This window comes from Labrus mixtus, chromosome 3, assembly GCF_963584025.1.
Source record: "Labrus mixtus chromosome 3, fLabMix1.1, whole genome shotgun sequence".
Taxonomy (NCBI): Eukaryota; Metazoa; Chordata; class Actinopteri; order Labriformes; family Labridae; genus Labrus; species Labrus mixtus.
Genome location: NC_083614.1, coordinates 2892158 through 2906016, shown reverse-complemented (window position 1 = coordinate 2906016; position 13859 = coordinate 2892158). Strand labels below are relative to the sequence as shown.

Sequence of the window (13859 nt, the reverse complement as noted above, 5' to 3'; positions counted from 1 at the left end):
GAAACACTGCATACATCTAAACTGTCATGACATCACTGAGAGCGCAGCTGATGCCTTACCATATATGGGCGAGCATATTCTGGGAAAGTCCAGACTGCATAAAGATGTCCTTTACTTCATGTCCGCTCACAAAACCATCCAGATCAGCGTCGGTCTTCAGGAATATGTCGTCATAGCGACCTCTGTCCGACACTGGGACCACCCAGGACAGTGAATGCTGAAACGGAGAGAAGCAGTTGTAATTTCTTACTTCATCAAATAAAAGAAATATAAAGAAATGAATAAACAGAAGTCAATGAACTTGGTGTGCAACATGTCATGTGGTCATTATTTCATCATTCATCAGCACTGGTGTATTACCTGTCCAGACTTGAGGGTGTGTTTGGGTGAGAGGCTGCCGGTGCTGTTGAGGGAGTTCATGCTGCCGTGTGACGGCGTGGAGCGCAGCGAGTCTTTTGGAGGAGGAGGGCTGGCGGGAAGGCCCGGCACGGAGCTGGCCACGGAGCCCAGACTCTTCTTCCTCTTAGACGGAGGAACGAGGGAGGAGGGTAGGAGGGTAGGAACCGGCTCCTTCTCCAACGCCCGATACACGAGGTGCATGGCCTGCAGACAGACATCCTGCACACTCACTGTACAGCTTATAATACACTAAAGGGAGTAAACTGTGGTATGGGAACAGGGCGCCACAGGAAGGAGTTCTTAAACCAGGAAGTCAGTTAGCATTTTAGCGCCATGGGGTAATTTTTTTTTTTAATGGGTTGGTGGTTAGACGACTGAAATAAGGTGGTTAAAACGAGCATAGGAGAAGTAAGCGTTTTGTTGTAAATAACCACCCCACTTTCTTTTTTTTTCAGCTTTAAATATTTATATTTTATTATTTAGTTCAAGGATAAATTCACTGAATAAAAAAGACAAAAAAAAAGGAAAAACATATGTCCTGTCTCTTCTGAGTACATTGGGATATTGTCTGTTGTTGTTTTTTTGTATCAATTTTTTATGAAGAAATGTACAAAGAAATGACATCATATATTACAACTGTTTTCTCCTTTACCTCCCCCCACCCCCCTAGAGCACATACATGTATAAAAGTGCATATGTGAAAACATCTGGATGAATAACCCCCCACTTCACGTGAAAAAGGCGGTTGCTAACGAGTGGTACGCTTGTCTGGGACATTTGACGCCATCATCGCGAGGTCTCCTGTAGGTTAAGGTGTGGATCAGGTTAACAAACAACTTATTAGGCTACGGTTTGGCTAGCTGATTCAAACTGATAGTTAGCTTGTGGGAGACGTCCTGAGGTGGTGACATTGAAGCCGTGCGACCACAGTGTAGTTCGCTTGTAGCATAACGTTAGCTTTATACTTCTGGAGAACGCTTCAAACATCATAAAATAGTTTTTTCTAAATCCTGAGCTCCGGTAGTGCGTCGTGAACGTTTCAGTCGTACAGTATGAGCCGACACTCCACCATCGCTTTTCTACAATCGTACTGTGAACGCCGACCTTAACACATCATAAGAACGAAGATAACACTCACCACAGCAAACTCATCTCTGTCCAGGTGGCCATCTTTATCTATGTCACTCAGGTCCCACACCTGGCAGCATGAAGACAAACACGATGAGGCCATTCAGCATTATTCAAGGAGACACAGTCACAGAGCCGATTTTCTTTTCATGAATCAAATTAGTAAAACAATTTTCTTTAACTTATGAACAACAGTTCTACCAGCCTCTGTGGCATTCACACTACTTCATATGTAGAAGTTTAACCTTCTGTTATGTAACCAGCTCGCCTTGTTTAGGTAGACTTTAGGAAAAGCCAAACGTACCTTCCCAAGGACATCCAGAGGTAGCTTGGAGTTGATGAGTACTGGTTTGACCTTCTCTCCTGACAGCAGGCCGTTCACCGGAGCCAAACTTTCAAAAATCCCATCAAACTTTCCCTTCTCCTCCGGCTGCAACGGAAAACACACACCAGTTATTATGTGAAGATAGACTTCACGGAGCCGTACTCCGGCTTCTGACCTCAGAGAAGAACAAAAGATTCAAAATAAACGCTTTTAAAGTAATACACATTATCTTTGAAAAACTTAACTTTTCTAGTCTTCTGACTACTCAAAGCTCTACTCATACACATTCATACTCCACATGGGGTTAAGTGTCTTTCCCAAGGACAAATCTGGTGGTTGCAGGAGCTGGGGATCAAACCCTGACTATCCAGTTGAGATACGACTGACTCCACCACTAAGCCACAGCCGTCTTTACAAAATGTTTTTGACAAGAACTTTAAGAATGATTTCAAAGGTCAACATGTAAAGCTTCTGTATCGCCATCTTTAATCCACTGTGTCTGTGTGTGTGTGTGTGTGTGTGTGTGTGTGTGTGTGTTGTTCAAACACACCCTGACAGCCCAGTGTAGCTCGCTGGGGACTGAGGCTGTGCTGCTGCTTATAGACGGACTGCTGGTGTCCTTCTGAAATCAGACAGAGATTGCTGTTAGAGTCAAGTGGACATGGTGACATCATCATGCGTTCACTGGATTAAAATCATTCAGAGCTTCTGATACAAAACATGAACACGCTTTATTTACAAAATGATCAACTGTAAGTTTTATGGATATGATGCACTGATTTAAGTGTAGGGATGATGTCATACTCACAAACTTGGGGGGAGGGACGGGGAGGTGAAGGCTGGACAGACTGACTTCCTGACCACTCTGAGCGCACGCTACCAGCCGCAGAGCTACGTAAAACCCCTGAGAGAGAGAGAGAGGGAGAGGGAGAGAGAGAGAGAGAGGGAGAGAGGGGGAGAGAGAGGGGGGGGAGAGAGAGAGAGAGGGGGAGAGGGGGAGAGAGAGAGAGAGAGGGAGAGAGGGAGAGGGAGAGAGGGGAGAGAGAGAGGGAGAGAGAGAGAGAGGGAGAGAGGCAGAGAGAGAGACAGAGAGAGAGAGGGAGAGAGGGGGAGAGAGAGAGAGAGAGAGGGGGAGAGAGAGAGAGAGGGAGAGAGAGAGAGGGAGAGAGAGAGAGAGGGAGAGAGGGAGAGAGGGAGGGAGACAGAGAGAGATCATCACATGTTACCCATCAAGGTGTCCTCGTTCTCAACCTCATAACAAGAATTATCTTTATCATCAGAGAAGAGAGAATGAAACGTTTGCCTGTTATGTTGGCATTTATTTTGTGTTTAGTTGAGCTACGCATGCTAATGTTTGAGCATTCTGAGGTATGTATTTTGGTTCTTGCTGCACAGTTGTTCCTGGTTTGAATCCCCGTCTGTCAGGAGTCTCTCTGTGAGGAGGTTCCTGGTTTGAATCCCCATCTGTCAGGAGTCTCTCTGTGAGGAGGTTCCTGGTTTGAATCCCCGTCTGACAGGAGTCTCTCTGTGAGGAGGTTCCTGGTTTGAATCCCCGTCTGACAGGAGTCTCTCTGTGAGGAGGTTCCTGGTTTGAATCCCCGTCTGTCAGGAGTCTCTCTGTGAGGAGGTTCCTGGTTTGAATCCCCGTCTGTCAGGAGTCTCTCTGTGAGGAGGTTCCTGGTTTGAATCCCCGTCTGTCAGGAGTCTCTCTGTGAGGAGGTTCCTGGTTTGAATCCCCGTCTGACGAGAGCCTCTCTGTGTGGAGGTTCCTGGTTTGAATCCCCGTCTGACAGGAGTCTCTCTGTGAGGAGGTTCCTGGTTTGAATCCCCGTCTGACAGGAGTCTCTCTGTGAGGAGGTTCCTGGTTTGAATCCCTGTCCTTCAGGAGCCTCTCTGTGAGGAGGTTCCTGGTTTGATTCCCTGTCCTTCAGGAGTCTCTCTGTGTGGAGGTTCCTGGTTTGATTCCCTGTCCTTCAGGAGTCTCTCTGTGTGGAGTCTACATGTTCTCTTCATGTGTGGGTTCTCTCCTGGTACTCCATCTTCCTCCCACAGTCCAAACACATGCTCGTTAGATTAACTGCTGACTCTAAATTGTCTATATGTGTGATTGTGAGTGTGGCTGGTTGTCTGTTTCTATATGTCAGCCCTGTGATTGGCTGGTGAACAGTCCAGGGTGTAACCCCGCCTCCAGCCTCCAGCCTCCAGCCTCCCGTGCGATGAATGGATGGTATTTTGTTTGCACTTTGGCACTAATGAAACTTTACTTATGTTTGATATTATTCATGCCACATTATTATTCTGGGTTTCAGGTTTCTCATTTCTCCCTCTTTGGGGAAAAGAACCGCCTCCATAAATATCCATCACTGCCTCTGCAGTCTTCAGAAGCCTGTGTCACATGACTGTTTCCCGTTGGTGGACGGAGATACACACATCGCTGTTCATCATCATCAGGAGAATTAAAGACCTTAAAATAGTTACAGTTACCTTCTAGAAAGAGAGCTGCAGCTGACACTAAAGCACATCACATACCCTGCTGAGCATCGCTCTAACATTGTGATTGGATTCATTGAATGATTAACACATCAACAAAGACATTAAGAGGTCATGTGACTGCTCCTTACTTGTTTGTCCAGGAAGCCTTTGCCATCAGGATCTGCCAAATCCCAGATCTGAAACACAGGACACAAAGAAACACCCAGTTAAAGACGTCACTTTCTGATCCGGTGTGTTTTTACCGGCTGTATAAAATGTTGTCCGAGTGACCACATGAAAATCCTGCTGTCAAAGACGGGGGCGGGACTTGGTCTGGCTCTTCATGTCTTCTCAGACAAAAAGGAGTAAATGTGGTATTTCCCCACTCCCTCATTAAGCTATAACCTCAAAGCTTTCAGTCTCATAGATGTCATAACGTCTTCAGCTGGCTGAATGACACAGTAGTGAACAGATTAATGGGAAACACGAAGAAAGTCCTGGCAGTATGCGGGTCAAGTTGTCATTCCCAGAAAATAAGACTTAAGTGATATCGATCAGCCAGCAGTGTTTGTCAGCAGAGAGAGGACACAGAAGATAAAAACCTCAATCTGACTTTATATATTTTTAGATACTTTTTAACTGAGCAATACACTTTATCTGCTGTAAATATTTTCTACATATACATTGTACCTCTTAGTTGAATGTTTTTTGTAGCTGTGGATGCCTTTAACAGGGCGTACCCACTAGCCATATTCTCCTGAAAAACTGGATATTTCCAGGAGGAGCGTCATGTGTGAACACAACCAGCTGAATGTTTCTCTCTGACTTTAACCCGGAGTTTCTCCTGCCAGAACTCTAGTATTTTTTCCGCCGCAAGTCAGAGTGAGCTGATGTGAGAACGCAGCAGGATATAATCAGGAGAATTCACCTCGAGTCATATAGAGGACTCCGTTGCTTCGTCTGCTACTTCCGCATTTTTTTTCCTGTCTTATCTCAGGAGCCTGTCCCACTGAACCCGGGCAGAACTGACCCCGCTCTGACCACGGCAACATGGGCTTCACTAAACAATCAGGGAGGGATCTACATTTATTTATGTATTTTCTTGTAATAGACTTGCTAAAAGCTTTGCTTTTTTCTTCATCATTGGAGGGTAATAAGTGTTGACAGGTGAGCTGCCACTTGTTGCCCATGGCAACAGTGTCACTGTGATTGAATCAACAATGATCTGTTCATCTTCTCCCTAGAGCAATCACAACAGTATGAGCTAGAGCCTGCTGCTGTGAAACCACGGGCTTGGATTGGACAGATTGTATCAGTACCATCTCAGATTATTGATCAATAATAACTGTCGTAGGACTCCATGTAGGTTAGTCCACCACAAGGTCAAAGGAATACACAGGCATGGGGTTACCACTCTAACAATAACTACATGTGATCATTAAGTTTAAATTCTAACATCTGTCCAAGTCCAGGTATCCTGCTGTTTGACATTTTACAACATAAACACAATGAAGGTCAAAGACTTCAGCTTCACGTTAGCTTTATCTTTAAAAATAAAAACCAAACCCGTCACCACAAAAAGTCCAACATTAGGGCTTTTTACATGCTCGTTACAAGCTGCCATATTTACACCACTGTGACGTTTGGACTTCAATCTGACTGTGGCAGAGGCGTAATGGGGGGAGCGAAGTAACCCCCCTCTGTACCGTCTTCAGAGGTAGTAACAGAGGTGTTACAGAGGAGAGACGGGATCAGCAGAGCCAGCGGGGGAGCACAGCGCTGTGTGTGTGTGTGTGTGTGTGTGTGTGTGTGTGTGTGTGTGTGTGTGTGTGTGTGTGTGTGTGTGTGTGTGTGTGTGTGTGTGTGTGTGTGCGCATGTCTGACTGTGTGTGTATGTGGAGCTCCCGCTGTGCCGTGCTTCTGCAACGCCAAAACGCAACGTGACCTCACGGACTGGGACACCAAATTAATGCAATCAGGAAACATACAAAGACACACACCTGAGAGGTCACGTCTGATTAAATCATGAAACCCATGACACATCTGAGAATATCGCTCAACCAAAGAAGAAAGCAGAAGTGATGGATGAATGCTTCAAACAGAGGTTTCATAACAAAAGCCCTAAAGCTGACAGGAGGGGTGGACACACCTCTGACGATTAGAGAACAATGAACACTTTACATAATAACTGTCCAGGTGTAAGGAGAAGTGAGAGAGGGGGACTGGCACTGGACAAACAGAAAATCAAAGATACATTCATGTAGATGAAACATGACATGAACCTGCTGTTTACTACATGACTGTGTCAACTAAAACCTTTAACACAACACACTGATAGACATTAGGGCAGAAGGTTTCTTTAGGGGGCACTCACACTCGGCCCAGTTGTCCTATACTGCCCCCCCCCCCTCTCCATTCCCACTCTGGCCTGCACTCACACTGCTCCAGGACTAACCGGGCCTGAGCATGGTTACCTCTTGTACATAACGTCATAATACAACACATGCATGGCTTTACAAGATCATGAAGCTACTTAGTTTAGAAGAAAGGCGGATTCAAAAATTAAAATAAAAGGGACGCGCTGTGAAGTCAGCATCCGCACATCGGAGAACAGCACAGAGAACATGAGAGCTACTTTACTGACTTTGTGTCTTATTGTGAGTCATGTTAGTCACATACAGACAGAACACTCTGAGATCCATAATGTAGGCTGTCCACGCTGTGTACCCGTGCATGAACTGTACCGTGCTGAAGCACACCTCTTCAAAGCATGCCAGGACCGAGGAAGCACTCACACAAATCAAACAAACTGGACTTTGAGGGTGAAGCGCTGCACGGTACAGATTGCCTATTGAGAGCGCCCTTAGACAGGTTGACAACTTCACAACAGGAAGTCCCTCCTGGGCACATTTATCATCAAACTATTCTGTATGTTTTAACACATCATGAGGTAGGTCTGGGAAATGAATCAAAAAGTAATCCAAAGCGACATTCAGAACCTCTAATCGATGTAATCCTGCCCATGTCGATTATTTTGATTATTTTCAGGGCAGAGTCACGTGATAACACATCCAATCAGAGACATGGAAGAAATGTCCGTCGTTTGGACACATTTTGTCTTAAGGGAAGACGACACTGAACAAAAAGAAGTCAAAAGTAAACACTGAGGAAAAACTGTTTGCAAGAAATGAAAGTTATTTTCTACTGTTTTAGAGAAGTTCATTTCTACTTTCAAACTAAAATGTGTTGTTTTCATTTCAGTTTAGTTTATATTCAATAAATAACCTCAAAATAGTTCATCACATATGAACTCTTTCATTAGAAAACATATCTCAGCTTTAATAGTTGATCATATTTACAGTAGAGACCTCGTCAGTGAACTGAGGGCAAAAAACAAAAAAACTAATAATCGTTCATTAATCGTAATCAAGGTCAAATGTTCAATTAATGGTGACATTGATTTGAGGTCATATCACCCAGCCCTACAATGAGGTTTCTTTGCTATATTTATGTAAGAACAGCAGTTTCTGTTCATGCATTTACACTCAGCATGCAAACATTTGGGCAGATTGTCATCAGCGCCTCACCTCCAAAATGTTAACGCTCATGAAGTTGACATGGCCGACCTGGAAAATCTACAACTCAGAATAATCCTGATCCACATGCAGACACAAACTGCAGCTCAACACAAACACAGCGTTCCAACTGTGAAAACACACTGTTACTACAGCAGACTGACTACACATGAGGAGCAAACACTGAAGCTTCAGTACCTACCTTTCCCAGTGTGATATCAGGCAGTCCAGACTTTTTTAAGAACAAGGCAGCTTCTGTTGGTCCCACTCTCCCCGTGTTCCCAGGATCCACCTTGGAGCAAAACACATCGGCTATTTTAGAGGTCTGAGAGCTGTAGTAAGTCAGTCAAATTAAAAACACATAATGGACCCCTCTGAAGATATCTGACAACATCTCACAGGAGATTTAAATAAACTGGGGTAAGAGTTAGCCCGTCACCTTACCTGTCTGTAAAAGCTCTCATAAACAGGGTTCCCGCTTGACAGCTGTGACAGAGAGAAAATGTTATTACACCAAAACAACTCCATGTTCTCTGAAACAGTGAGGATCCTACGGAGCCTCTAAAGCAGTGGTTCTCAAACTATGGTACGCGTACCACCGGTTGTACGCGGGCTCCATGTGGTGGTACGCAAAGAAATCTCCACAATATAAAAAAAAAACCTGTTCAGCATAAAACAACATTCTTTTTTTGTCATACTCTTATCTTATCTGTCTTGTATCTATTGAGTTGTATTTATATCAAATGTGTTTTCCCCTCTAAATTAATCTACTTTTTGCAACAAACAACTTTAATCTGCCCAAAATTGTTTGTGCTCAGAAGCACACAAATAATAATTTTTTTTTGATGAAGTTAAATAAAACTTACTTTTATCTACAAACCAAATAGACTATCAGCATAAGACAGGATTGGTAACCTTTTAAATGTCGCATGTCAATTTACAATATCTGTCGGTTTTTTTAGTGCGTCGTTTTTTACTGCTGCTCCACGTGTCCCGTTGCTAAAACACATTCTACAAAAATTAAACATATGACTTTTAGTCTATTATATTGTTGACTATATTAGGCTATGCATTTTAATAAAAACACTGCAAAAAAAAGAGATAAACACCGATGTTCCTCCTCCTCTCTGCAACTGGGTTTGTTTCCCCGACATAAAGCAAATCATGTCAACAACACACACACGCACCAAAAACAACAACAACAACAACACGGCTATCTATGGGCATGACAAACTATGTAGCCTAGAAAAAGAACTGCAGAACTCCATAACAGATGCAGCGGCGAACAAACAAACAGATGAACAAATGAACGATCAGCACCTTGGACAGCGCCGCGGCACGTCATGCACAAACCTGCTGCACAAGTGCTCAACCTTTACGGTGCACTTCCCACTCACAGGGTGCTTGAACCCCTTGCAGGAGACAATGGTCATATTCTTCTTGCAGTGCGTGTTTGTCTGACACTGCCTCCTTCTCAGCTCTTGTGGATGCTGTGGCTCAGTGGGCACCGACGTCAGACTGGCCTTGACACGCAGGTGTTCCTCTCTCTGTTCCTTTGCCGGCTCAAGAATGAGCATGTATCTATCTGTCTATGGTCTCTATCTATCTATTTGTATCTCATATCTATCTGTCGCTCTTTGTTAAATTCCTGCGCATATATATGAAGTCTATAAATAGAAACAATAACTAATAAAAAATAAAACGACGCGCGAAAACAATCCAGGGAAATGTATCATTTCCAACTGCTGTCAATATGAAGGCGGCGGTTAGAGGTATAAATGCTCAGGGATCTTGTGTGTTTTATTTTAGTTACACATAGGCTTCAGAAAACATACAGGACACATATTTAAGAAAAGTCATAGGATGAGAGGCTCGTAGTTTTTATTTAAAAAGAGTTATTTGTATTATAAAAACCCAAACCGTCCGTCACACGGTTTTGGCGGTTCTAGTGTTAACACTCCTCAGGAGTCGAGAGGGATGTTTTTTGTTATGTTGAACGCAGAGACTTATAATACAGAGGCTCTGATTGCACGGAGCCTGCAGAGCGCGCGCCTGCACTCTCTCGCTCTCTCTCTCCCCCGCTACCTCTCGCTCTCTCTCTCGCTCTCTCAGGCATGCAGCAATTTTATGAATAAATGAAAATTAAATACGAACAGGTGGGATATATACGTGGGCCCAGGTATCGTCTTTGTGTGGGAAACACTGGAGATTAAATATTCTCAAACAGGTTGTTGGTATAAAGTTTTCATTTTTATTGTGCTGCACTTTTTTTTGATTTAGGCAAATGTCAGTGTTGTGTTAGTTAAAGTGCCAGTTCTAGCGCTAGCCCTTAGTAGTCCAATAGTGTGGCTGCCAACAGTCAATAATAAATAACCTCCTGCGTAAAATGTGTGTAGAAATAGGCCTACAGTGTATTTTAACGTCACCATAATGGTGGTACTTGGAGAGCCAAATATTTTCGGAGGTGGTATGCAGTCTAAAAAGTTTGACAACCACTGCTCTAAAGAATAGGAAATAACTTTGTCCACGATTCACAAGAACAGAGACATGACGGCAAACAGGACGACGTTCAAGTTAGGGCTCAAAAAGTCAATACAACAATATATCGTCTTGTGCTCCTTGCAAACACACATATTGATCCAGATGTTACAGAATGGATGTGGCTGCAGAGCTGTGATGACAGTTCTGAAAGACAATCGACTGATGGTGCAGTTCACAGCAACGCCATATATCTTGGATTAAAATATTTAAATGTGTTAGGATCTCTGAGGAGCTGAATTGAAGAGTTTCACGTTGTAGGATCCTCAATATGCCTCTGCTGTTATTCTCAACATTAAAGAAGAGCTGTTGTAGTGAATCTGTGTAGGACATGGTCATTATCCCAAATCAATGTGCATCAGGATATGTATGGTGGGGTTGTGGGAGATTCCCAGCACTAATTCAAGTACAGAGAGAGACCAGAAGAGCGCTTGGAGACCTTGACAACATCACAGTCCACTTGCTTTGTAAAAACAGTATTTAGTTAAAGGTGCACTATGTAGACATTAGAAAGTTGGAGAAGTTAAGCATGCTATGCTATATTTTCTGAACTGAATACACAAACTTTATTTAAAGAATAAAACAGGTCCCTTGACTCTGTTTGGAGCTAAAAAGCGACCAGGAGAGTTACAGTTTCACTGGTCCGGCCCCCCACAACAACTTCTTATGTATCAGTTATCTTCAAACAGTTACAGGGACCACATGTTCCTCTAAGGACAGTTTCTGTGTATAGAGTTATGAACATTTACCAACACTACATAGTGCACCTTTAAATATTACATTTTAAAACAGTCACTTCATAAAAAAGCATTGTGCAGTTAAAGGAGTCAGACCTCGCAGACGCTGGGCACTAATATTCAGGGGGAGGATCGAATGGTATGTTTTTTTTTACTTGATGAATATAATAATTTGATTGCATTTGTTACAAATATTTTTTTTGTTTGAATCGTGGCAGACTGAAGCGCCGGCCCGATGGAAGCACTTCTTCCCAATGTCCCAAAAAGTGAAAATAAATATCTTGTGTTATTATCTTGTGTGCACAATATATGTTACCAGTGCTGCAAAAACATATATGATATGATTTCCTTTCTTTAGACCTCCATGGTAAATTGTAAGTTGTACAATTTTTTTCTAGGCTTCTGACGACTCAAAGCTCTTTTACACCACAGGTCACACCTACACATTCACACACTGATGGTAGAGGCTGCTGAGTAGAGTCCATCAGTATTAACTCATCCATTCATACACATTCACACACTGATGGTAGAGGCTGCTGAGTAGAGTCCATCAGTATTAACTCATCCATTCATACACATTCACACACTGATGGTAGAGGCTGCTGAGTAGAGTCCATCAGTATTAACTCATCCATTCATACACATTCACACACTGATGGTAGAGGCTGCTGAGTAAAGAGACCATCAGTATTAACTCATCCATTCACACACATTCACACACTGATGGTAGAGGCTGCTGTGTAAAGATTCCATCAGTATTAACTCATCCATTCATACACATTGACACACTGATGGTAGAGGCTGCTGTGTAAAGAGTCCATCAGTATTAACTCATCCATTCATACACATTCACACACTGATGGTAGAGGCTGCTGAGTAAAGAGTCCATCAGTATTAACTCATCCATTCATACACATTCACACACTGATGGTAGAGGCTGCTGAGTAAAGAGTCCGTCAGTATTAACTCATCCATTCATACACATTCGCTGATGAAGCAGTGTGAGTAACTTGGGGTTAAGTGTCTCGCTCAAGGACACATCGAACATGTAGCTGCAGGAGCTGGGGATCGAACCCTGACCATCAGGTTAGAAGACTACCGTTCCACCACTGAGTCACAGCCTCATACATACCAAAAAGTTATCATCTAACTTGTGCACAGAAGAAATTACCAGATTATTATCTTCGCGCACAAAATAATTATTTTGACTTTTTGGGACTTCAGGGACTCCGTAGGTTCCTTCTGTTACAAGTACAGCAAAATCAAATAGGGTATGCATTTCTGTCTGTACTTCAATGTACTTTCCAGCATGTTTTAAACAGGTATAACCAAAAAAAACCTTCATTCAAACACTCGTTAAGTCTAATTTAATTTGTGTTGATGCCTTGCTGCTCACAATCAATAACAAAGATATCACAAACCCTCTGCATTGCTTTATTATGTGACTGTTGCGCAACCGCTGCAGGGAGGAGAATATGCTCACCATCCTGATCGGAAACTATGAGACAGTAAACATTAAGATCAGTGTGTCGACTCAACACAGCATCCTTAATTCAAACACAGCCCAGGTCGGCTTGGGGTTAGCCTAGCATGCCCTCTGGTTTATCGCCATCCTTAACACTACAGGGCATCAAGGCTAGGCTAGCCAAGACGTGCTAGCTTAAGGACTAAACGTTATCGTAATATCTAAATGGTGAGGTGTACACAACTTTCTTGCGCGGGTCTGCTTGTCTCCACTCTGTATACATAGCTCATGATACATGTTAACTGTATTAATAAGATAGGTAACGGGTTATTAAATCGTGGGGTTAACACGGCTAGGTTAGCTAGTACCAGCTGTAGCTAACAAGCCCGCTATCTAACGGTACTGAAACAGGCCCCTCTGAGGCTGCCATGACTCTGCCTTCATTTCAGGGCGAGCTCAAGTTCTGCTCAAGAAAAAAATCTAATTCACAGTCATGAATGTGATATGCTGTGTCATGTGAGTAGATATGTTGGCGTTAAGCAGAAGTGTCGAGGCGTAAAAAGCTGCATCTTTACCTGGGTGAGAGATGTGAGAGCTGCCATCTTCCCTGTTGCTGAGGGAACGCACCCACCCTCCCTCTCCAAGGTAACACTCCCCTTAGCGGACAAACCCAGCCATGCCTCCCCATCCTAGGTGCTGCTCACAACTCCATTCAACATTAAAGAGGCACTGATCCACTTTTTATTTGCACTTCTGATCCGATACATATGTACCGACACCGATATTTTAAAAATAATATTTGTGTTAATGTTGTTGTTGGTATTATGCAGAACCCACTTGGTGTCCCAGGCAAGATTTTTTGCTGGTAGCCTACATATTTTGAAAAATCCACTTGTTCAGTGTTTCTGAACATATATTTGGGTAACCTGAGTGTCTACTGACCAACAACGTGAAATAAACCCATCCAGTCCTTTGTTTGTGGTCTGCATAAGTCTTACAACACAGAGAAAAATGCTCCGTTTCAAATGTGCTCTCCTTGTGATGTCACAGTGGGGTTCTGGTAAAAAAAAAAAAAAAAATCCCCTCCCCTCCCCTGATATCGCCACCCATAGACTCCACCCCCAGCCTGGAACAAAAGTTTTGTGCAGGTCCGCCATTTTTATTCTCTCTACAGAGAATTGATGTCTATGGGGAAAACTCAGGGGGGGCTCATTGCATTT

General features: G+C 43.3%; 1 protein-coding gene and 1 long non-coding RNA gene across 6 annotated transcripts in view; one reads left to right on the top strand and one right to left on the bottom strand.

The window, feature by feature from the left end:
* LOC132972008 (epidermal growth factor receptor substrate 15-like 1) overlaps positions 1-13279 on the bottom strand; it is a 54648-nt gene extending 41369 nt beyond the window's left edge. For 4 of the 5 annotated variants that reach the window (XM_061034850.1, XM_061034851.1, XM_061034852.1 and 1 more), the window contains exons 1-10: positions 13215-13260; positions 8344-8385; positions 8102-8191; positions 4474-4521; positions 2661-2756; positions 2403-2474; positions 1832-1957; positions 1538-1597; positions 361-603; positions 60-217 (exon numbers count right to left, since the gene is read on the bottom strand). In XM_061034850.1, coding sequence (XP_060890833.1) covers positions 60-217; positions 361-603; positions 1538-1597; positions 1832-1957; positions 2403-2474; positions 2661-2756; positions 4474-4521; positions 8102-8191; positions 8344-8385; positions 13215-13241 — 962 coding nt within the window. In that variant the 5' untranslated portion in view covers positions 13242-13260. Of the gene's footprint in view, positions 1-59; positions 218-360; positions 604-1537; positions 1598-1831; positions 1958-2402; positions 2475-2660; positions 2757-4473; positions 4522-8101; positions 8192-8343; positions 8386-13214 lie in introns of all 5 variants that reach the window. The other variant, XM_061034849.1, reaches the window with a different exon arrangement.
* The window catches only part of LOC132972058 (uncharacterized), a 284543-nt gene that overhangs the window by 129924 nt on the left and 140760 nt on the right, over positions 1-13859 (top strand). The window lies entirely within an intron of this gene.